At 34.9% G+C, this 25749-nt stretch overlaps 2 protein-coding genes across 3 annotated transcripts; both read right to left on the reverse strand.

Moving 5' to 3' along the window:
* Positions 1 to 4619: 4619 nt before the first annotated feature.
* Positions 4620 to 11599, reverse strand: LOC126774279 (uncharacterized). Of its 2 annotated transcripts, XR_007669797.1 has the most exons (5): positions 11336 to 11599; positions 8431 to 8619; positions 6337 to 6431; positions 5258 to 5510; positions 4620 to 5137 (listed from the first exon to the last, which is right to left on the reverse strand). XR_007669797.1 is itself a non-coding variant. In XM_050495716.1 (4 exons), the coding sequence occupies exons 1-4, from the start codon at positions 11388 to 11390 to the stop codon at positions 4981 to 4983; spliced, it is 654 nt and encodes a 217-aa protein (XP_050351673.1). In that variant the 5' UTR covers positions 11391 to 11597; the 3' UTR covers positions 4620 to 4980. The 2 variants fall into 2 exon arrangements, 1 of the variants encoding a protein (XP_050351673.1); XM_050495716.1 differs by lacking the exon at positions 6337 to 6431 and having other exon boundaries at positions 11336 to 11597.
* Positions 11600 to 15325: 3726 nt separating this feature from the next.
* On the reverse strand, positions 15326 to 17758 carry LOC126774271 (2-iminobutanoate/2-iminopropanoate deaminase). The gene is made up of 3 exons (XM_050495707.1): positions 17540 to 17758; positions 16474 to 16700; positions 15326 to 15562 (listed from the first exon to the last, which is right to left on the reverse strand). The coding sequence occupies exons 1-3, from the start codon at positions 17635 to 17637 to the stop codon at positions 15420 to 15422; spliced, it is 468 nt and encodes a 155-aa protein (XP_050351664.1). The 5' UTR covers positions 17638 to 17758; the 3' UTR covers positions 15326 to 15419.
* Between the last annotated feature and the right edge of the window lie 7991 nt (positions 17759 to 25749).

Genomic DNA, 25749 nt, shown 5'->3' on the forward strand with positions numbered 1-25749 from the left:
TTGTGACCTTTAGACGTAAAGTAATAATACCAATAATACGGACCGCACATCGCTGCAACCGATCCAAGGCCTCCAGTAGGTACTTAGTGGAGCCATCCTAAAGGTACTCCACGCAAGACCGTACCTGTGGTTTTGTAACAGGCACAGTTGTTGGGGCGTGAAAAAACGCCGCACCTTGTTCAGAACTCCGAGTTTCCGTGAAGCTGTTTTTATAACAGCCTCGATGTAATCCCTTAGACTAAGGTCGCAGCGAACATCAATCCCCAGCATGGCGATTTTGCTTTGTATCACCAGCCGAGTACCACAGAGGGAGGGGAAGAGGGGAAAATATTTTTTTTTTTTTATATTCGCCGGGAGGGCAAATGACTCTACTCCACCTGATGGTAAGTGGTAGTAGAGTCCAAACGCGACGACGGCCAGTACAGACGGGAAAAACGTTCTGCACTAGCCGCCTTCGCCTTGCCGGCCCGCAAGATGCCTCTTCACGCCTCGTTTGAAGGAACCCGGGTTGTAAGAGGAGGGGAACACGTGAGCTGGTAAGGAATTCCATTTTTTGGAAGTGCGACAAAGAAAGGAGTTGCCAAATTTCTTTGTTCGCGATGGAATTGATGTCACAGTTAGGCGGTGACATCGAGAACCAGCTCGCGTGGACTTAAGAAGGAAGGGGGAAGCAGGAATTAGAGAGAATAATTCCTCAGAGCACTCGCCGTGATACAGTCGATAGAAAGCGCTCAGTGCTGCTATCTCACGACGCAATTGTAAAGGTTCAAGGGTGTTTGTGACCTTTACGTCGCCAATAATGCGTACGGCACGTCGCTGCAACCGGTCCAAGGCCTCAAGTAGGTACTTAGCGGAGCCATCCCAAAGGTGCGAGCAATATTCCACGCAAGACCGTACCTGTGTTTTGTACAGCAGGCACAGTTGTTGTGGCGTGAAAAAGCGCCGCACCTTGTTCAGAACTCCGAGTTTCCGTGAAGCTGTTTTTATAACAGCTTCGATGTAATCCCTTGGACTAAGGTCGCAGCGAACGTCAATCCCCAGCATGGCGATTTTGCTTTGCTTCACCAGCGGAGTACAACAGAGGGAACGGAGGGAAGAGGGGAAAATGTTGAATAGTGACTTTTTCGCTGTGAGAGCGCATACCTGTGTTTTCTTGGGATTAAACTCAACAAGATTATCAGAGCCCCATTTGGCGATGAGTTCGAACGTCCTATCGAGTTCAATGACAAGATCCTTCCACCCCTCCTCAATTTCCGCTCGCTCAGCACTGGGTATGCATATGCGTCCGTGGTATCCACCATGCACTGTACTATCGTCTGCATAGCAATGTATGTTCCCAAGAGAGAGCATATCATTGATATGCAAAAGAAAGAGCGTGGGAGATAGCACAGATCCCTGGAGGACCCCTGCATTCAGTACATAGAATTGTGAACATCAACCATAAACTAAAACACGAAGGCTACGCTTGTGTGGGAAGCTGGCAATCCAGGTGCAAAGTTGAGCAGGCAGATCATATGCCGACAGCTTGGAGAGAAGACTTCTGTGCCAGACCCTGTCGAAAGCCTTGGAGATATCGAGGCTGACAGCCAACGATTCCCCATGCTTGTCGATAGCTTCACCCCAGAGGTGTGTTACGTACGCAAAGATCGCCTGTAGACCGATTTGGTCGAAATCCGTACTGACGATCATTAATTAGACAGTGATCTTCTAGGTAATGGATCAGTTGGTTGTTTAGAATCCGTTCCATCACCTTACAAAGTACTGAAGTGATAGATATAGGCGATAGTTTGCCGGGTCAGACCGATCCCCTTTTTTGGGAACCGCTTGCACATTAGCTCTTCTCCAAGCCTCCGGCACACATCCCGAAGAGAGAGAAAGTTGGAACAGGCGCGTTAACACAGGAGACAGCTCCGCCGCGCACTTCTTCAGCACTATGGCTGGTATTCCATCGGGACCGCTAGCTTTCCGTACATCAAGTGATTGCAGCTCTTGGAATTTTTATTGTAGTTTGCTTTCAGTGTGTCAATGTTAGATGCCCCGCTAACGCAGCCGTTGATCCACTCGCGATATGCCGCCTGCTTAGATGATACAGCATCGGCACATTCACGAATGAACCAACGGTTACGCTTACCCCTGCTGACGAGATCTGAGCTAGGAATGTTGTTTCTATTCCCAACATGATCTCGTCAGCAACTGCAGTGGCGCTAGCTGTCGGGTCATTCCCACTGAAGCAACGTTCCTTCCAAGGGACCGACGCATAGTAATCGCGCATACCGTCCCAATCTGCCGACTTATAGTGCCAAACCCGACGTTTGCATACCGCTGGTGGCGGCAGCCTGGTTTGTGGCACTCTGATAGATATAAGGCTGTGATCCGAAGAATCAAGTGGACCTTGAACCAAAACCTGATACTCCACCGGGTGAGAAGTCAGCAGAAGGTCCAGTAGAGAAGGTGCTTGCCCATCAATTTCTGGGATCCTGGTGGGCTGATCAACCAGTTGGGTCAAGTCATGTGTGAGAGCAAAAGCATGAGCAGTCCTTCTAGCATTAAAATCCCACAAAAACACCAATTCCGCGTTAGGAAACTGCTCTTGTGCAGCATCTGCCACCCGACTAAGATGGTCAAATAATCGGGTTGTCTCCAAGTCACCATTGTGGGATCTGTAGAGGCAAACGTAGACTCGACTCTGACGAACCAGGTCCACACGTACCACCAACATGGAGAAGGAGGGGTCCTCCAAGCAGCACAGTCGGTGACAGCAAACATCTTTCAAGCATGTAGCCGGGGTAGCTGGTATCAGCAGGACGGAGTATTTGTGTCTCCGTGAGAAACAACATTGCTGGCCGTGCTGTCTCGAGATGGTGGTGGACAGCGTTGAGGTTAGCATGGAGTCCACGGATGTTAGAGAACTCGACCTCAAACAGCGTGGGTATGGTGAGGGTGTGCACCGCTGTACGACCGTTATTTCTGTTTTATTGCGCTAACATTTGGGAAAAAAATGGAAAAGAGAAGTGAAGCGAGCGATGTATTGCCACGATAGGGATGGGCAAATTGTGGACGCGTGTTTCCCCAAGTGGTTGCCAAAAGAGAAAATACACTGACCCGCCGGACAGAAGCGCCCCCGAACCTCCCCGGAAGTGGCCGCCGGGACCCCACCTTCCGGTCACCAACCGGCACGACAGTCGACCCTGAGATTATGCGTGGTCTGGTGGGGCAGCCTCGCGAGCTGGTTAGGCACGCTCGGGCCCCTGTACTATGCCGCGGGCGGCCAGCGGAACAGCCGTTTCTTCGGGTCTTCCTGTCCGGCAGGTCAATACAGTTTCCCACAGCATTGGTTCAACAGCCGTCTCTACTGGATCGCGGCTCGCTCGGGCACTGGCTGTACGCTGGCTGACCTCTAAACGCGGCTCCAAGCCACTTTACGAGTTTTTCATGCGTACGGTGGTAACAAGCCAAGCGGATGTTTAACATCCTATTCGGCCCTGAAAGTGCCGTGTTCAACACTGAACCACTTCTGATCTGTTGACATCTGTCGAGCCTTATATAAGGATATTATATAAGGACTTGTCATTTGAATTAATTGAACAACCGTGTTATAAGACCGGAACTTGATTAAAAATATTATCTCCCACATATAAACCATTCCGTACATCGTCAATGCGCCACCAACTTTGGGACGAAGATGTTATGTCCCTTGTACCTTGTACTTGAAACCGGAACGCAACAATACTAAGTAGGTAGGTATACCTATTGCTGCGTAGCGATAGAATTTGATGGTACTTACCAAGACGTGCTTGCACAGAGCCCTACAGCCTAGTTTACTTACTTTCAAGGTGCACGACTTTTCCCGACTTGTAGACTAATCTGATCGAATTTAGCTAATTTATACATATTATGTGTACAAAAAGCCTATGTCAATCTGAATTTACTTTTCGCCTTATACCTATGCACTATGCAGTATAATTAAATAAATAAAAGAAGATCTTTACTACCTACTAAAATATTACAAAATAATATAAAATTTATTTTTCTGCATAAAAGGTAATACAATAACAATTTAAATTAAACGTGTTATTAAATTAAAAGAAATGGAGTTTTATTCTTGAAAAAATGAAAACCTAATATCCAATAAAATGTAATAACTAAAACAAGAAATGTTGTGCCGTGGCGCGAACAGCAACGGCGGCAGTGTGCCGGCCGATCGTAGCATTTTTTAATTTTAAAAACAAAATTTAGAAACTGTGATATCTTCTAAATTATTTACTCGAATGGTAAAGTGTAGAATACAATTTTAATTTATATTAATTACGACTAACTTAATTATCTGGATAACAAATAATAATGAACATTTTACAAAATATTTACAAATTATATTTATTCCACGTTCCACCTTTAATTATTAAAATCAGTTACATCGTTTAGTAGGAGTTACTGGTGAAACTGGTAGCAACTTTGCCTTAAACGATTTATAATTATTATATTATATTATATATAGATATAGATTATAGACATATATAAGTACAATTATATATAAACACAGATCATATAAAAGTATGATATAAATGTAAATTTATATTTTAAAAGTTACATGTAATTAATAGTGGAGAATAATTAAAAAAGCTACAATTGCGTATTCCATTTGATGTAAATTACTAACCTTTATAACAGCTAGAGCAGCAGCAAAGTAAGCAAATAGCACGTTTTTATTTTAAACGCGTATAAATTATGTTGACATTATGTAGATTTAAAAGCATTTCACATACCTGCATGCAAAATACAGTAAGGTCAGGTGCAGCTTATCTTGCAAAATATTTTGATTTCAAGAACAAAACCTACGTAGTTAGTATAGTATACCCAGGTAGGGTTTTTGTTTTAATCATAATTTTACGTCTAACGTTGACAATTAAAAAATGCGACTGTTTCAAATTGATAAAAGTTAAAAAATATAGAGATTGATAAATATTTCAACTCTTATTTAATTTATTTAGCAAGCGAGTAAATTTGCCCAGTTAAAGGATCGACTGCGAGAGTTGGCGGCAGTTCTGCAGCTATGTCGGCGAGCGCTTCCCATCTTGTTGCTCGACTACATTCTGATTGACTAGGACTTATTGATTCTTCCAAAATTTTTTCTTGTTCGCTATAGACAAATGAAAAGATATGTTATTATTTATTCAAACTGTTAGGAGCCAACAAGTAGTCGGTCGTAACAAATCTTTCAGGTAAATACTATGAATTGAGTTTGTTATTGCTTACTCACTCATTTTCTTTTAAGTCCTCGTTGATCTCACATGTATCGTGCGGCTCGATACTTTTTTCATGAATCGATACATTTTCATCACTACCGCTCTCATTGTCGGGAAGTGTTGATATATTTTCTATACTTTGAAATATATTTTCTGATAAAACTTGATTCACTACTTCTTTTAATGCTGGTAGTTCATTTTGGGTTGAGAGGTCTGCATGAGGTTCTGAGTTTTCATGCTGTTCTACGATGTTTTTAACATGATCAACTGAAATAAATCTGATTATATAAAACCAAATATATTTTTAAAAAATTAAAAGGAATTATAGTTATGTCATGTTTTGTGTTGTACAGAGTCGGATTAGCCATGTTGTAGCTCGTTTACTCTTTTGTAACTTCTATTTATTTTTGGATTAAACAATTTCATTGGCAATGAATTTTAAAAAATTATTTCCCAATTATCGGTCTACCACCTAATGAATAATCCGACCCTGGTGCTGTAAAGACGAATTTCTTTGTTGTAGCCGCTTTGGGGTTACGAATGTCTGTAACGACGCTGGTTCCTTATATTATTATTTATTTCTTATGAACATCAAGGCATTGTTTACCAGGACCAAAATATAGTAGGCAATAATTGTTTACTACGTAGGAAATTCAATCTATTATAATTGTCCAATTAAGTACTGGTTAGAAAATAAGCCGAAGTGGTAATTATAATCGAAGGTAAACTATAGCTAGTACAGCTAATCATTAGCTTTTAACGGAAAGAAGAAGAGTATACATAAAACGTTTACATCGTAATATGTCTATCGCATATGCAGTGAAATAAGAATTAAAACGGGATAAGGCACTAGAACTTGAGAATGTTATTTTGTTTTCTTTTTTTGACATCAAATCATATTTCCTTATCTTGCAAAATTCGTAAAATATGTCTTTGTTCGTATAAGTACGTACGTATGTTGTCTATCGAATTTTATAACCGAATTTTAGATAAAAAGAAAATAAGTTACAAGTTTGCTTAAAATTATATGTTATAAATAATAGTAGCAGTTCATATTCAATTAAATGATATATTAATAGTGGTTTTGACTTACCATCGAGTGTTCGAAAGGTATGCTTGTGTTATTGTATAACAGATAGCCATCTTATTCCACGACAGATGTAGATTCTGACCTAACGTGCAGTTCACCTAAATAAACCACAAGTGCAGATTGGTGATTAAGTGATAGAGAGAAGTTTACATAGCGAATTGTGCAAAATGATTTTTAAAATTTGTATAGTTAATTCTCTTCAAACATACCTTCTATTAAGGAAGGTGCCCAAACACGACTAAAAATATAAACACAGTTTATTGACTAGGACAACATATGTCTTTTTTTAATTAGCATGTTGGTACATTATGCCATTAACGTTCATGTAAAAAGGAAATTTCTTTCTTTTATTGAGATGTAAAATTACAAGATTGTAAAAAGGAAATAGTAGCTCTTATGTAATATCTGATTCTGATGATCAATGGAGGAAGGAGTGGGGACACTGATGCTTACTCGGTACAATCATAATTGGAAACTACTATCAGATCAGCCTTAACCAGAAATATAATAACTACCAATTGTATATTTTGAACATCGAAGGACAGTCAGTTAGTGACTTTTTTATTATATAAGCAGGCAGACTGGCATGTTCATATTATTATATACTAAAATAAGTATTAAACAATCTTTACATCAGCGATGCTCTACTCATTTTGGGAACTAAGTTGTTATGTCCCTTGTGCCTGTAGTTACACTGGCTCACTTAACCTTCAAACCAGAACACGACATTACTTAGTATTGCTCTTGGAATAAAAATATATGATGAGTGGGCTGTACATAAACAGACGGGCTTGCACAAAGCCCATCCACCACGCGAAACGACAGGGAGAAATCTGTCAAAACGTTAGGCAAAATTTAAAATAGCATAATATAGCGGTGAATACCCGAAAATAATATATGAAACTGTAAAGGACTTTTAAGATATGATTTTATTGAAAAGGGGGAAAAAATCACCGAACTGTCTCGTTGGTTTAGTGGCTTGATGTAAGGCCGCAGACCCGGAGGTCCTGGGTTCAATTCCCAGGTCGGGCCACTAAAAAGTTATTGGGTTTTTCTGTCAAAAAATTCTCAGTAGCAGCCCGAAGTCTGGAAGTAGGAACTGCGTACACTCCCGTGCCCCCGAAAGCACATAAAGCCATTGGTCATGCGCCTGAACTCTTTCCGGTCGTTTCGGATTACCATCCCATCGGATTATGAGAGTTAGGGTATAGAGAGTGCACTTGTGTTTGTGCACACACTTGTGCACTATAATATCTAATGCGTAGTTGGCTAATTTCTCCTGAAATTGGCCGCCGTGTAAGAAATCGGTTTGGAGGACATTATAATCACCGAAAGTCTGTTCGTTCCTATATTAATGACACTGAAAGAAGACTTAAAAAGGACGAAGAAAAATATTCAGTGTGTCGCTTTTGCAAGAAACCGGTTCACAATAGTTTTGTGATGGTTCTACACATATATGGGTTAAACCCACCTTATAGTCTAGCCTTATCACCCAACGACTTATTTGTTTCTAAATTCAAAAAGAGTTAAAAAAGAGTTTGAGTAAAATATTTTCAGACAAAAATCACATGAAATAGATTTTTTTTAACATTTTATTATTTTATTTAGATATAAGTAAAAGTATATTTAGTTTTGTTGAACAAGAAATAATAAACTTTTTTTTAATATCATAATAAACATGTTGTTTAAAAAGACTTATGTAGTCCTACCGCTTGAGGGACATTTTTAAAAGCACGATTAAGGCGGTAATGGCGACGGTACACTTGCATATTTACATAGGTAAGTAGGTATTTAAATGTCAGCCTAAGCCATTTTTCGCTTTTTAACTGTTATCGGAACAAACGTTTTTATTCTATATTTCAATTTATAAATTCACGTGCATCATATTAAAATGTTGTTTTGAAGTAATTGAAATTAATAACATAAAGATGCGCTGACAATTGTGCAGACATTGAAGGCTTAGGAATGCATAAAAATAATTAATTTGTGAAACACCTTTAAACTATAATTAAGTTGCAATAGTTACATTCCATTCATAACAAAATAACAAATCAAACGCACAACTACAAAAACCTAGATACTTTAATGTGTACGTACCATTTTCCACTTGATGGATGGCTGATGTTTTTATGAAAGAACTATTTCTAGATAATTGTATATTGTCTTCTAAATTATCACACAAAGGAAGCACAATTTTACTTTGTTCATTATCAACAATGTTACGTTCCAGTTCATCGCTTTTTGTCTCAGGGTATGTCTCTAAGGTTTTTTCTTCTTTCACATTTTCTAAAACAATTTAAAAATATACACAATGAGCAAAACATGATTCATCAAAAAGTTTTCTTATTCCTTGAACACGTAATTATTTACACAATTTATGATACTTTCCATGGTATTCCACAAACTACGTTTATAAATTTTTATATTTCACATCTGTTCAGTTACACTGGCAATACTTAAGCCAATTATGAGATTGTTAAAGATTTTAAAAATGTTTTTTCTAGGAAGTCGACCTCGAACTTTACTCTCGGAGATAGGTTAGGGATAGTCACTGGTGGTAGGGCTTTGTTCAAGCTCGTCTGGGTAGGTACCACCCACTCATCAGATATTCTACCGCAAAACAGCAATACTTGATATTGTTGTGTTCCGGTTTGAAGGGTGAGTGAGCCAGTGTAATTACAGGCACAAGGGACATAAAATCTTAGTTCCCAAGGTTGGTGGCGCATTGTCTATAAGCGATGGTGGACATTTCTTAGAATGCCAATGTCTAAGGGCGTTTGGTGACCACTTACCATCAAGTGGCCCATATGCTCGTCCACCTTCCTATTCTATAAAAAAAAAAAAGGTATTAAGCTACGTTTGAAGTTACGCACAAGAGTGCGTAGTGGTTAAAATGTATTAATTGCCGATTATTGCGAATTTAAATCTGTACAAGCACTTTCATGTATCATGCAAAACAAAAATCTTTCGACGAATCCCACATGGGTTGGATAAGAATCTACCACATGTGTATCCACCAACCCGATTTGGACCAGCGTATAGTAAGTAATAAGGAGAAGATACGTTAGCCTTTGATTACTTTTTTGAATATGATGATGACGATGAATAAATATTACGTACGTTTCTGTATAAATTTGTAATGTAATGCAAGTTAATGTAACATATACTAATATGCTGTTTCTATCGCTGATATCTGTCTTCATCCATATATTGTTTTAAGAAAGTTTTTATAAACATATTTTATTATATATATTTTTAAGTTGATACTTCACTGATATATGCAATTCAATAATGTATTATATATAAATAAAACTAAAATTATTTCCCAAAATTTTTTTATATAGTATGGTTTGGTTGTATACAATCTTTACTTCGTCTGTTTATATTTGATAAAATCAGACATGTAACTTTATTTAATTATACAATTAAATCCTCATAAACGATAAAAACAATAATAAAAAACTTATTATGTATAAAAAGAAAATAACTAACCACAAGTATTAAATATGTAATTGTCTACATTTACATAATAATGTGACCTTAATATATTTTTTTGCATTAGTATACAATACATATATGTATATGTTCAAGTGATAGAAAAATCATGCACATAGAGATAATCTCCTTTTTATAGAAGTCGATTCCAATTATTATTAATTATATTATCTGTATCATGACTGTCACCGGTTAGGTTAGGTTATCATTTATCGTTCTTAACTGAAGTAGTCTTTTTGCTGAATTAAAAGTGTTAATAAGGTTTTTTTTTTATTTCTATTAGGTAGATATCATAACTAGTTAGGTAAGGTGGTACTTACCCAGACGGGCTTACACATAGTATTTACATAAAATTTCTTAAATAATGAAATAACATTTAAATAATTGCGATTTTTTACGCTTAATATTGTTTATTAAACAAGCCAGATAACACGAATCGAAAATAATTTCACATTTACCTATTAACATTTTTATAGACACATTATTTCCGTTTTGTTCGTATCTTTTTAGTTTGTGGATTCTAATACACTTATATCAAATAAATCAAATTAAAGTCTCAATCCCGCTTTAAACTGCAATAATATAAATATATAATTTATTATTATTATAGTTAATTCCAGCTATTGTAATCATATTAATATTATTAGATAAAAAAAGAGAAACTATTTAGTTCATTTTCCTTCGGAATTACTTAAAACGCAAAGTTAGAATATTGTTGAAATTTTGAGGTGGTGTAATTTATCCTCAAGACAATGTCTGAGCGAGGTGATTATTTATAATATATCGATGTAAAACTAAATGTTGACAATTTTGCTTCAACAATAATAAAAACTACCAATTCAAGTAACAAAGAAGAAAGCAAAATACTGAAAATCTTACTAAATTTACTTATTAATTATTAGAATTTGAAGCTTTATTATTCCCACAATTCTGATACCTACTTTAGAATAATTAAAGATTTTTGATATGACCAAGGAAAACAGTTGTCGTTAATAAGATAGAGTACTTAATACGTTATTAAAAATTTGTTTGGTTATAGCTGTAAAATAATTTACATATTATATATTACATAGGTAGGTAGGTAGGTGTACCTAAATGCAGAACGTGGATACATACATGTATTCTGGGCCGGTCGCAAAGTAAACCTACTTATTCATCTGTGATTGGATCATGTGGATTTAAAAAAATATATAAATGGTCATAAGTTGCTACAAATTAGGATATGACAAAAATAAATAAAGTAGCTCTAATTCTACTTTTAGCATTGACCTCTAACTACTAAGCAAACGTTCAACCCTGAGACAGGCATTTACGATCACGATTTCGCACGGCTAATGAAACAACAAAGAACGTTAAACACCAATTATGTCTGAATACTGTGAACAATATAATTTTCTAAAGAAAATATAACTTAATAAGTCCAACATTTTAATATTGTCTTTATTTAAAATATTGATAAAATGCGTATTAAAAGAGATTTTAGTTTAAACGTGCTTAGTATACCTACCTGCGCTATTTGAATGTATGTCTGCCATGTTTGGAGCGCTGCTGGTGCAGCCCATGATGTACGTCTATATACTAAATGTCAGCCATGCGTTTGTTAGGGACCTGTTGTAATACAACAATGACAAGCCTTTGACTATTCGGCTACAAGAACTAAACTCGACTGCGCACCTACAAGATTGTATCGTTCGCAACTACGAGTATTATGGGAGGAGGTTGCCCACTCAGTTGACCTCGCACCCCCTTCGCGTTTTTCAAATTAAACGAGTGTAAAGCATTCTTCCACTTTGACGCAATTATTGTACTTATACCTTGAACGTTTTTATTTTTAACGACAATTTTTTTATGTAGTTATGTTTTCTTTTGTACCAATAAAATGTTAGTCACATAAATAAGATAACGACTAAACGTTATTAACAGTCTATTAATATATATATAGAGGGCAAAGTCCTCGTCATATTAGAACTAAGGCTTGCGTGATTGAGATCGTACCTAAATTTGGTAACCGTAGAAAATGTAAGATTACTTTTAACATACGCCCAACGTCTGCTATGATTTTGTTGATGTCGTGCCTTACCATTTTTTTTATGTTTGTAATTGATTTACTAGACTTTTGGCGACAAAGGGCTTTAGGAATTAAATTACTACTATTATGTGTATAGTCACGAAACACACATATTATCTGATGTAAGAGAGAATGAGATGTAAGAGTATTCATATATAATAATATGTACCAAGTTGTAATAGAACTTAGCCTTACTTTACTTACTTTCAATCTTGTCACATTCTACTACCAAATAACACAATACTTCTTTAATTTATTAAATCATAATCATAATTAATTAAACTAAAAAAAAATCTAAGCAATATTTAAAAAACATCAATTTGGAATGTTAAAGAAAATTGGACATGCTATCGAAAAGGACATCCTTAGTTAAAAAAAAGGAGAAAAAATACAATAATCTGCAATCTTTAAAAAATTGCGTCCAAAGTAAACAAGAAATAAATATTGCGCTATGAACCAATCTTTTTCCCTTTTTTACCAATTATATATTCACAAAATCCTTTTTTACTACCTTTATAAAAATCGTTACCTAAGTTTAGAAAAGGACTTTAACTAAACAAAGTATTACAAAGAAAATATTTAAAAATATATATAATATTTACTTATTTAACAGACAATAAAATATACATTTAGTGTCCATAGCTTAATACATTACAATTACGTATAGTAGGTAGGTAGGTAAGTACATATTCAATAGGTACAAGCGCTTAACCAGGCCGAGCCTGTGTCTCAGACGCTAGTCTTTTCCGATGACTTTATACACCTTCAAGTGTCATTCTGAAACGTAAAACACCTTAATATTAGAAAATAATCAAAATAAAAGTAAATAATATATATATTCGATACGAACGATTTTTTAATTTTCCTATTAAGATTTAAATTGAGTTCAACACACTAGCAGGTATAGCTTATTCCAACCACAACAGGAATAAACCCAAATAAACGACTATGACACCAATATCAATTGACGCAATAATCTATGTTATTCACTAAGGATTCGCGAAAAAATGGCGTTGTCAATGTACGCGAAGTTGTAATCAGAACTTCGAAAGTTAAATTAATGTGGTTATAACTAGTTAAGTGGAATAGTGTTATATTATAAATAAAGGTAAATTAATCAAGAATTATTTTTAGCGTATAATACAGCAGAACAATTAGAAAATCGCATGCAAATTGTAAATCTAAAGTTTGTTTACCTTCATTCCCACTCCAATTGCAATACAGTTAATTATATATATATAAATACAACACACGACGTTTTAATAATAAATTAATATTCAAATAACTTATATTTGAATATTAATTTATTAGTCTTAGTAGAGTAGAGTAAACACTAATTACGATTATATTACAAATAGGTATTGCTATAAGTCGGATTTTGGTTTATTTAACCTTTAACCTTTGGTACTGAATTACAACATAAAGACAAAGTTAGATTTATTATTTGATAATAAATCAATTCAATGAAATATACAAAAATGAAAAATATATATATATATATATATATATATATATAAGGTAAGTAGTATTAGTAGTCTTTATAAGTAACCTAATCACAATGATCACTCAAAACAGTACGAAGAGTAAATATGCAAACAGTATAATATAATCATAACATATAATAAAGAAATTACTTACTCTACATAAAATAAAATAAGGTTCAGAACCAACATCGATGTGTTGTCGCTGAGTGCTAGCTGTGAAATTCCCCACAACACCCTGCGGTTATTGGGCATTAACGCTCCACTTGGTAATTAATTATTACTTTCTTGTGTTTGTATTTCGCTTTGCCCTAGAATTAATAAAATATCTACAATTTATACTTCTTTATCATAAATATATAATAGGTACATAAATCGAAGGTTTGTTGTTTATCTTTACTTCTTCTTTGATGGTATAGGGTATAGAGTACCTAACACCTATACCTCCACACTACACTACACTACACGTGAACTAGTAAAAAAATTAATCGCTATATATCTTACTTATAAAAAATTGAGCAGTCAGTCAGCATAATAAATAAACAAATACTCTAGGAAGTACTATCGTACTTTTTATCGCATTTATTGTATATTGTATTCATATTGTATGTAGACTTGTAATTTTAGTATGTCTTAATAATAAATTTTTTTTAATGATATATGTGTATTTTATATTTTTATTGATATTTATTTATAAGTTTGTTTTTGTTATAGATTTATGTCATTTTATTTATTATTATTACATGTACCACCTACCTCATATCCTATGAGTAATTCTTTACACCGTTTGGTTGCCAAATTTGTATGCTATTCATAATTACGATGCATCCATGTTTTGTATTTTTTAGTGTACAATAAAAGTATAAATACTTAAAATGACATATGTTAAAAGTCATTTTTATTGATGAATTTCTTCTACTACATTTCGTAGTCAACCTCATCCTCGCTTTCATTCATCCGACAAATTATTTATGTCAAGGATAATTCGTTCTGATATTGTATTTAAAGCCTCATCTCTACCATAAAATTTAGTTCCCTCTTTAATATCATATAGAAAAAGAATAAATTTTTTCATTCCTCTATAATTATAGCATTAAAGAATCATTCATTGTTACTATTCAATTCCGGGTAGTTCAAATCAAATTAATAATTTTAATATAAACAACAATGGATCAACCAAAACAAACAATGAACAGTGAACTAATTAGTAAGAAAATAATAATAAACGAAATGGCATGACACTTCTAAGGTTATTTTACGACGGTGCGGCGTGCGTGTTTTTGCTAACACACTGTTTTACTCCGGTTTTCAAGCTGTTTTCAAGCGGTAATTCAAGTTGATTTACCCGTAGGTCAAAATCTATATTAATCAAATCAAGAAACCGTGTTTGTTGTTCTGGCAGAGTCGATAGAGCCACTATATTAAATAATTGAACTTAAACAAGATACTTACATATTTTAATAATAAAAATAGAACTCGATATTGCGAACCTAGTCTACCTTTTTCAGACATTCTAACTGTGACCAAATCATCTGCATTTTAAAGTGCATGTCTCTGAATTGTTTTATTGTGGAACGTTTTTATTTTAAATGTGTTTTTCTCCATTGCTCTATGTTATCTTTTTTTATTTACTACAATGAGTTGAGTTGAGAAGGACGTACCTGGTCAGGTGAAAAAATAAGGTACGATATGGAATGAGTTATATATTTTTATGTATCTATTTTATAAAATTAGTTGTCATACCGAGGTGAATTACGGTTAACGTAATCATATTGAAAATTAGAGAAAATATATATGAATATTTAACAAGCTTTCAATAGCAACAAAACAAAAAAAACAGTCAGAAGTGTCAGAAGTTTAAAATCATGCATAGTTGGGGTGGATAAGGATATATAGACAATACTAGCTAGTATAACATAGAAAAAACGAAAATAAAATAAATCGAATGTGGTATTTTTAATTTAAATGCCAGTTCATCATTTATTTATTTATGTTATGTTTGATATTTGTTCCAAATGTAGATGGGGCTGGGGGCTGGGGCGTTAGATGCGGGAACAGGGACATGGACCTGCTTCAGCTATGACGAGGTCTCCACTCAAAGCAATTGCTTCAATCTCAATCGCTGCGCCGAGAGGCAATTTAGCTACTTGGTACGTAGCACGTGCCGGGAAGTCTTTTGGAAAATCTGAAATTACATATTAACCACACAAGTGATTAGGAACGGCTTGGCAAAGCAAGTATACTTTATATATTATAAACAAGAGTATCTACTTAATAATATACTACATATAATGCAAGTGTTAAGCTTGTTTTATGACTCTCAAAATCTGAGTATCAAAAGATGAATTATAAACACACTCATAAAAACTCAGTGATGTTAACCCAGATTAAAACCTGCAATATGTATAAGCTATATGGAAATAAATAAATTTCGATTTAAATTAAGTTCACCGACAACTAATTAAAAAATTTAAGTCTATTCCAATGACAGAAGAAGTGCAGATAAACAACACTTGGATTTACCATACTTCTTGCAATTTGCTCTGCTATATTATATAAACAGTCACTACACTATAACCATACATACACTATAAACAGTTCTTGATTAATGTATTATTTCCACTAGGTATATGTCCTTTGTCTTGTTTATTTAAATATCCACTATTTACGTGTTAATTATAATAGAGTTATCCAGCATATACCCTACTCACATACAGCCTTATGGTGTTTATCTAAACAGAGGTATTAGGATAAAACTATAGACAATTTAGTATTTTTAATGATTTAACATATTTCTAACAATTAATATATTTTTATTTATAATACACTTTGCTACTTAAGTATATATATCTACTATAATTTTACTTCCAATGTTATGATAACAACTTTCCAATATTTAATATGCCAATTTTTCTCAAATCCATTATGAATACCATTGACTTTTTAGATTTCGACCAATTGCCATTGGAATAGACTGAATACTACATATTTATAATAATCATTTGTACTTTTTGTTAACTCGAATCTTCTGATCACTGAGCCTCTGACGGGCTACTGGATAAATTAAATATTTTATATTAAAATATTAATACTAACAATGTGCATAAATTTGATTAACAACTTGGAAATCATCCATGTTGCTCAGTAGAATGGTAGTTTTTACAACCCCCGCGAGAGAGGAGCCACCAGCTTCTAAGACGTGCTTCAAATTGTCCAATGCTTGTCTAGTTTGACTTTCAGCGCCACCACACACTAGCTGCGCCTGATGATCTAAGCCCAGTACTCCGGAAACATAGAGAGTCTTGTCTGCTAGAATTGCTTGGCTAAAAAAAAGTATTCATGTACATAAACAAATTATTAATATGGGAAAACTGGGGAAAATATGGAAAACAATACACATACAAATTGTCAGTATTTTTACCGATGATTCGATAACAGCTAGACCGATTTCGGTGAATCAAGGTTTATTCTGTTGAAGTAGGTCGCCAAGTTCTCCCATATATACTCGTAAATATATATATATATTTCAACATCTACCTATTCTACATGATAAAATATACATGTACAACGAATATGGTGATAATATTATAATTCTCTGATTTTCCCGACCAATTCCGACCAAAACATTGCGAGTCAACAAACAAATAGATTTCAGTTGCAATCCAACGGTTACTACATATTTTCTAAAGTGTGGATGTATAAATGCTGCCAACTGCCTAACACCGGGCTGCTACTGAAAATTTGATGGCAGAAAAATACGATAACCTTTTATTGGCCCGACGATGGATTTAAACTCAGGACCTAGGTTTCTAATATCGGGCGCTTATTATTAGCCAATAGCCAATATAAACAAATCAATAGATCTTTAGTAATTTTATTCCATTTTATCGTTTTATAATCTACTTGATAATATATTCAGAAAGTAATTACTATTATAACTTCTAAGTGAGTATGACATTTAAAATTCATAATACTCAGTAATAGTTGAAGTACCTAAATAGAAACAAAATAACAAGTTCGCCGAAATAGGCTATTCATATTAGGTTTAATGTAATAATTGTAATTCCATTATTGCATATTACGTTTTTACTACATAATAGAAAAGACTTAGATTTAAAAAATACAAGTGAACTTACATGACGGATAGTTATAAAAAACATACCTGTAAGGTCCTACGGGCTTGTAAATATGCGGTGACGAGACAATAGTTTTCGTTACCTTTCCATCGTTGGTTTTGGATTCGGTATTTGCCTTAGACATGTTTATTATAGATAGAATGCTTGATTGAGTGTTCACCGGCGCTTCTGAGTGAAGTATAAAATATGTATATCAAGTAATGTAAGGTCAAAAGTTCACAATGAATTTTATACACTTGATAACAGAATAATAGGTTAAATGAAAAAAAAATACACATATGTAAATAAAGTATTTTGTCACTGACAAAACTTGAATGATAAGTGATTAACATACTTGTCATTAATACTTAAAAAAGGTAAGTTTTGTTTTATATATATACATAAGATTGTAAATATATAATCAAAAGTTCCGGAAGATTTCACGGCCGAGCTGTGGCGCTGCAGCGCGTATATTAATGCCGCGTATTCTTCGCTTCTCAGCAATAACGAAATATCCGCTTATTTGGCGTCCAAATACTACTTTGAGTTGCGACGTTGCCAACTCGCTTCATTCATTAATAATTCGGTTTAAAAATTCAAAAAACCATAGTAATTAGCCATACTTCGAATTCGGAAAAAATCAAAATATTTTATTAAAAATATGTTAAAGACCTCGCAGTAGAAACATTTTTAAAATAGTAGAAAATAATTTTAGTTCAGATTAGTTTGATTTTCTATAACTGCCAACTTACACTATAGTTAGATACCTATTCGATATAGATTTATGGTTTTTTTTTTAAATGGTTATCTTTGCTGCTAGATATGGACACACTTTTAAACAAGAATAATTAAAAAACGAGATATATTTTAAAAAACGAGTTAAGGTGGCGTGGCCTTTAACACATTTTATATTTCGAGATAATATTGTTGTTTGATTTCTAGGTAATTATGTAAGTACATTTCGGGTATATATATAATAATTGTCCTTAAAAAGCAGGTACCTATTTACACATATATGTGTTAATAAACGTAAATTTTCGTTGGCGGCTGCGTTAGCGGGGCATCTAACATTGACACACTGAAAGCAAACTACAATAAAAATTCCAAGAGCTGCAATCACTTGATGTACGGAAAGCTAGCGGTCCCGATGGAATACCAGCCATAGTGCTGAAGAAGTGCGCGGCGGAGCTGTCTCCTGTGTTAACGCGCCTGTTCCAACTTTCTCTCTCTTCGGGATGTGTGCCGGAGGCTTGGAGAAGAGCTAATGTGCAAGCGGTTCCCAAAAAAGGGGATCGGTCTGACCCGGCAAACTATCGCCTATATCTATCACTTCAGTACTTTGTAAGGTGATGGAACGGATTCTAAACAACCAACTGATCCATTACCTAGAAGATCACTGTCTAATTAATGATCGTCAGTACGGATTTCGACCAAATCGGTCTACAGGCGATCTTTGCGTACGTAACACACCTCTGGGGTGAAGCTATCGACAAGCATGGGGAATCGTTGGCTGTCAGCCTCGATATCTCCAAGGCTTTCGACAGGGTCTGGCACAGAAGTCTTCTCTCCAAGCTGTCGGCATATGATCTGCCTGCTCAACTTTGCACCTGGATTGCCAGCTTCCCACACAAGCGTAGCCTTCGTGTTTTAGTTTATGGTTGATGTTCACAATTCTATGTACTGAATGCAGGGGTCCTCCAGGGATCTGTGCTATCTCCCACGCTCTTTCTTTTGCATATCAATGATATGCTCTCTCTTGGGAACATACATTGCTATGCAGATGATAGTACAGTGCATGGTGGATACCACGGACGCGCAGTGGCTGGGCGGACGAATGTAAAATATTTCAACACATTTATATATATGTTTAACAATAAATCTATTTTATTTAATATAGTTAATTTAGACTGTTGAGCGATTGAACAGTTTGTAACGAACTGAATCTATACCTATAATAAATATATATACACATATACAAACGTACATACAAATATATAATATACATACATACATACAAGGACAAGAATGTTAAAACATATATACATTTATGTAGGAAACGTTCGTGTAATCGAACTACCCCTTGTCGGAAACGTTCATGTAATCAAAACAGGTTACCTCGCGCCGGGAATGTTCATGTAATCAAAAACAGGTTACCCCGTGCTGTCATAATCATCGCCAGGCATATATAGGGGCATGGTGCTCGGCGACTCCATATACTCCATATAGTATGTATCATCACCTGATGATACATACTATATGGTATATATAGCTGGTACCTACCAGGCACCCGGATATGTATTGGTATTATATTTGGCGACGAGGACGTGCGATGGCGCCGTCGCGCGGCCGCCCGCTTGATCTTTATCAGTTACATATTGAAGAATGACACCGGGCGGTGCAGCTGGACGTGTGACACCGCGAGGCTGCTAGCTCTGGTGTTAATCCTTAAAATTATATAAGAATAATAAAATAATAATTTTGCATGGCAAAATGAATAAATACATGAAATGTGCGTTATGCACTAAATTTATATAAATGATTATTATAAAAGACTGTATGTGGGGCCGTGAATAAATGTTCTCAATGAGACATTATATATATTATATATAAAAATATAATTTATAAAAACAATATAATTTATGGCCAGGGTTTACCTTGATAACCGTATAATAGGAATTAATACAATATAATTACGGTTGGGTACGGCTTGTAAATAAAAGTTACTAATTATAAAAACATATGTATTGTGGGCGATACATACTGATGTTCAAAAGTCATATCGATGACTATTAAATATATAAATTAAAACAAAAATATATACGAAAAACATAAATATATATATATATATAATGATTGAAGTGCTTCTTCAATAATAATGACGGGCGTAATAAATAAGCATAATGCTTATTAACCTTATCTTACATGTTGCAGATTCTTGTGAATCGTCAGTTAAGCAAGTTCCTGTAACAATATCTAAAACTGTGTCGATCGACGGACGCAAGTTCGTAAAGCGGTCATTTAAAAAACTCTTATAACGACTTTTATCAGCAACCAATTAAAAATGGAGGCTGTTGGTACGATCACTCTAAAACCGGGTGACGATTAATATGTTTAAAGATTATTATTATTGTTAAATAACAATTATTGTACTAAGTACATAAGAAATGATCTCAAGAAGTGCTTTTACATTACCGAGTACTCATAATGTTATTCAAAAAAATGTTACTGTGTAGTGCGAGTACTGTACTGAATATACTCTAGCGGATACTTGATAATTCGACATGGGGCGGGGGGCTATGTGGCTTGATCTCGGTCGCTGCATTAGTGTCCCTCATGGCGATGTCTTCTTGTATTTGCTTAGGTGATGCAGTTGTGGGGTTTGATGTTACCGTATAACGTCTTCGGCGATACGGTAAGGTCCCCCACTCTATCTTGCCGGGTTGCTGGAGTAGTGTATTTACTATGTGGTTAACGTTATTATGTCGTTAATGATATCTCTCGTTGATCGGTAGTACCGGTATCATAACCGAATGTTGCAGTACGTTGAGGAGACAGTAATACTACTATACTGATACGTTCATGCAGTGAAGAACAATATCAATCAATGGATTTCATCCAGGCTGGCATGACGCACTTATCGTTTTATGCGAGAAGAGTCGTTTGTAGTAAAATGACTCGTCCTTATTAGGGACGTCCCCATAGCTTAGTGTAGGGATATCTCAAGCGAGATTATAGCATGTCATAGTAATAGGGTCATTTAGTTATATTTTTCTACATGAGTCAACATAATAGCGATAAAAAGTGCAGCCTGCATATATCTCATTTATGTAGTTTACAATATGCAAATAATGATCTGGGTTTCTGGGTGTTCTGGTCTAGGTAATCGACCAATAGGTGCGTTGCTTGCTGTAGGCTGACGTTAAGTTTTGTATTCACTATGGAGTTATAGATTTAAGTAAAGCTTATAAGAGGTATATAAATAGGATAGGGATGCGTTCAGTTTAGCTATAAGTCTTACTTTTAAATAGGGAACCGCGTTTATAGGTTACAAAATAATAAGATATATTTATATTTTATAAACAATACGGAAATAAGCACATTCCTTATTTTTATTATTGTTGTGGCTACGGCTACTTTATAAACACCGCAGTTATGACTGTGCTTCCTACTTGACTACTGTCTAGTTTATTGATTTATTGATAAGACTTAAAAATATGGACGCAATTCAAAATACAAGGACGTCTAATAACAATATACTTCTATATATTCTGAATCGATATTAATCGATCATCATAATATTACATACGTATTGTCAGGGGTACATAAAAGGACATATGGTTTTTAATAATAACAAAGCATAAAAGAAACCTAACAAGGTCTCCCATGTCCTATGTCACACGCTGCGGACGAAAATTAGTTTAAGTATAAATTATTTAACCAGTGTAAGAAAGAGAAGAAACTGTCTTTGTATCTCTTTCTTACAATTTAATTTTGGCAACGCCGCATTTATGTACTGGAAATGAAAAAGTCGGCGCAGTAGGTAATTTGTAGACAATATATATATATATATATATATATATATATATATATATATATATACTCGGAAGGCAAAACTTCATCAACATGCTTCGGGGTTCGAAAATGTTTGGCCCCGACTGCAAGATAAATATCGTGGAAAACACAGTTAAAGGAATGAGAAATATATCATTGGGTAGGAAATCGAAAAACTTAGCAGTATTCACTTCAAGGTTATAATAAAAATATCAGAACCAGGGGACGTCATAACGTTGCATAACGTGTCTGACGCCAAAAGTGTTTTAGGATGTGTATATATATAGATTCACGCAAAATCTTCAAATCCATACAATATAGAATTTTCACAGTGTTATGGGTTATAGTTTTCGGCAGGAAAGATGCTGTGAGATTATTATAAAGTATCTACTTGTCACGCAGTTTTAATCCTTATCAAAATATATAAAATAATAGTATATATCATTATCGCTATTAGTATTCACGCTTTACAATTTCAACTTTCAGAGATATTATAAAATATTTTAATAAATGCATGTTAAAAAATGGTTGTGCGGTATAATTGTAGTTATATACGGGCGAGTAAATAAATCACCTGTCTTAGCTAATAGTGTATTATAATATATATTTTATGTTTAGGTTCCTTACTTCATTTTTAAATATTTTTAAATAATAATTTTCAGTAGGATTAACTGACTAGTACACAGTAGGACTAACTGACGAAGACCAAGCGGTGCTAACATGTCAGCACGAACGCGACATATTGAAACGAAGCGTCGACGGAAAATGCCGCTTGTGCGTATCTAAAGATGCAACACCTCCTCGCAGGATGCGAAAAACTAGCTGGAACATATTATATTAAAAGACATAACAATTTGGTACAGTATATATTCTGGTGCTTAGCAAGAAAAAGCAAAATAGAAGTTAACAGAGTGGAAAGAAGAACTTAAACAACCCACTGTAAAGGAAAATAATATAGCCAAATTAATGTGGGAAATTCCCATACAAGCCGATGTCACAACAACTCACAATAGACCTATAAACAATATACCTTATAAACATAGATAAAATCAACAATAAAACTTACCTTATTGATATTTCGGTACCATCCGACTATAATATTGGAGCAAAGGAAATAGAAAAAAACAGCAAATACCATCCGCTGAAAGTCGAACTCTCTAGACTGTGGAAAAGCACAGTCACAACGATCCCGATAGTAGTGGGCGCCACAGGAGTAGTGACAAAGAATCTAAAGAGTTACTACGACAACGTTAATATCAATATCCTCCAAACACAAGCATCACTCCACTCAAACACAATAATCAGCAAAGTTCTTGGGGACACAATATTTGTAACAAGCACGCAGACTAGTAACAGTGAGAACAAAAGTCTTCCATCTAACAGCATTCAACAACCTCACTAAAGCTGCTAATAGATTTTGTATAATTTACTCTAATACACTCACCTACAGACAATAATCATATGTCCAAATTCTATTATACATCATTTTTTACTTTAAAAATTCATTATTGAAAATATGAAAAAAAAATTAAATATAAAGAAAAAAGAAACAATAAAACAAAAAAGATGCACATTTAAAAATAATAATAATAATAACAATAGTTAGGTAAGTTTCATGTTAATGTATATATATGTATTACTTTTTCTTATCATTATTACATTAGTAATTAGATAATAAAAAAAAACTTTATTCTTTAAACATTAAAAAACTAGATGGGGGTTTAAATGCTCTTTTTCCCGGGGACCGGGTCGGAGTACTTATTAAAGCCGATTCAAAAAAGTCGTGAAAGTACAACGTGATATACAAAAAAAATTAATATAAGATTACAATTTCTACAGTTTCTATATATATAATTACAACAGTCAGCGACACACCTAGCGTCAACTATTATAATGCATCTGAGACGCCAGAAAGTTGAAAACATTACAATTATCATGAATGAGAACTGATGCAAGTCGAGGGCGAATGAAAACTTGACTAAAAAGTTGATGGATGGAATGTCGAATTGATCTCAAGACCGTCAAGCACGTGAGCTTATCGCTGATCTAATGTGCTACGGGCGGGCGTACTTATCCTGACTACCAAATAATTGAAATAACGATAAAAAACCGCACATGCTTATCGAGGACTCTTGGCGCATGCGCTAAAAATCTTAAATCAGGAGTTCTATAATTGTTGATGTTCATTTAAAAACATAAGAAAAAGAAAAAAAAATCTTGTGAGCAGGCTCGCGCCTGCTTTGTTTTTTTCTTTTATGCTCCTATCTTTTCAAAGCTGAGGTTAGAGGGCCCCCTGAGCTCCGGGGCCCTGGTGCACTACGCCACCGTACAGAATACTATATTCGAGTAAAAGTAGAGTTTTATGACATAATGTAGACAACATTGTTAAGCTACTTTTGTAGTTAAGGATATAATTATATATATAATATTAGTTTTTAGACTGAATTTCGAAGTCTGTATATATTTTCTATTGGTAAATGAAAATAAAGATTTAATTCTAGCAACATTCATTTTTTAATTTTCAAGCCAGTTGTTCTGTATATTCTATTGTCTTCTATTCGGGTTTCTTTTGCTTATGTCCAATCCAGACATATGAAATTGGCGTTTTGTACGGGAGGAATATAAAGTCAATATTTTTTTTGTAAAATATATTTAATTAATCAAAGTATGCACCGTTGTTATCTATGTACTTTTCCCATCTCATAGGTAGTTCATTGATCCCTTTACTAGAAAAACCATGGGGGCGAGAATCAATAAACTCTTTTTGCGGTTTGGACTGCCGCATCGGAGTTGAATTTTTTTCCTTGTAAGAAGTTGCCCAAATTCCGAAAAAATGGTAATCTGTTGAAGCAAGGTCCGGGGAGTACGGTGGATGTCGCAGACATTCCAATTGTAGCTCATCTAACTTAGTGGTTGTTTGTTGTGCAGTGTGTGGTCTTGAGTTGTCGTGAAGCAGCAGTGGACTAGAGCGATTGACCAATCTCGGTTGTTTAGCAGCTAGTTGTACCTTCATAGTTTGCAGTTGCTGACAAAAGATATCTGCCGTAATCGTTTGGCTAAATTTTAGAAAGCTGTAGTGAACGACACCGGCGCTAGTCCACCAAACACCCACAAGTAACTTTTTCTGACTCAATTTTCGTTTAGGGTAGGATTTGGCTGGGTCTCCAGAGTTCAGCTATTGCGACGAGCGCTTCCGATTATCGTACAGTATCCACTTTTCATCACAAGTAATGATTCGATTTAAAATCCCTTCATTATTGTGTCGGTTCAGCAAAGTAACACAGCAGTCGACGCGTGTTTGCAAGTTCAATTCACTCAATTCATGAGGTACCCATCGTTCAAGGCTTTTTTACTTTCCCGATTTGCTTCAAGTGGATTAATACAGTTTTATCACTTACCCCGAAGCCTGCAGCTATCTCTGAAGTGCTTTGTGATGGATCCGCTTCCACAATAGCCTTTAATTCTTCATTTTTCACTTTGGTCTCCGGCCGTCCACGTGGTTGATTCTGAAGGTCGAAATTTCCAGAACGAAAACGTTGAAACCAAAAATGTACCTTGTTTTCTTTTACGACACCAGTCCGTACACATCATTAATCCTTCGAGCTGTTTTTGCAGCATTGGTGCCACGGTAGAACTCGTACTCGTAAATATACCGATATTTCATGTTTTCCATTGTGCCGTAACAACGCCGTGACGCCAAAGAAAA

This window comes from Nymphalis io, chromosome 16 (assembly GCF_905147045.1).
Source record: "Nymphalis io chromosome 16, ilAglIoxx1.1, whole genome shotgun sequence".
NCBI lineage: Eukaryota > Metazoa > Arthropoda > Insecta > Lepidoptera > Nymphalidae > Nymphalis > Nymphalis io.

Coding starts and splice junctions, on each gene's coding strand:
- LOC126774271 (XM_050495707.1), bottom strand. CDS start 17,637: ATGTCTAAGGCAAATACCGAATCCAAAACCAACGATGGAAAGGTAACG. Junction 16,701..17,539: donor AAGCCCGTAGGACCTTACAG/GTATGTTTTTTA, acceptor ACTTTTTTTTAG/CCAAGCAATTCTAGCAGACA. Junction 15,563..16,473: donor TAATCAAATTTATGCACATT/GTTAGTATTAAT, acceptor ATGTAATTTCAG/ATTTTCCAAAAGACTTCCCG.
- LOC126774279 (XM_050495716.1), bottom strand. CDS start 11,390: ATGGGCTGCACCAGCAGCGCTCCAAACATGGCAGACATACATTCAAAT. Junction 8,620..11,335: donor CATACATTCAAATAGCGCAG/GTAGGTATACTA, acceptor AAATTGTTTTAG/AAAATGTGAAAGAAGAAAAA. Junction 5,138..5,257: donor GAGGACTTAAAAGAAAATGA/GTGAGTAAGCAA, acceptor ATTTGTCTATAG/CGAACAAGAAAAAATTTTGG.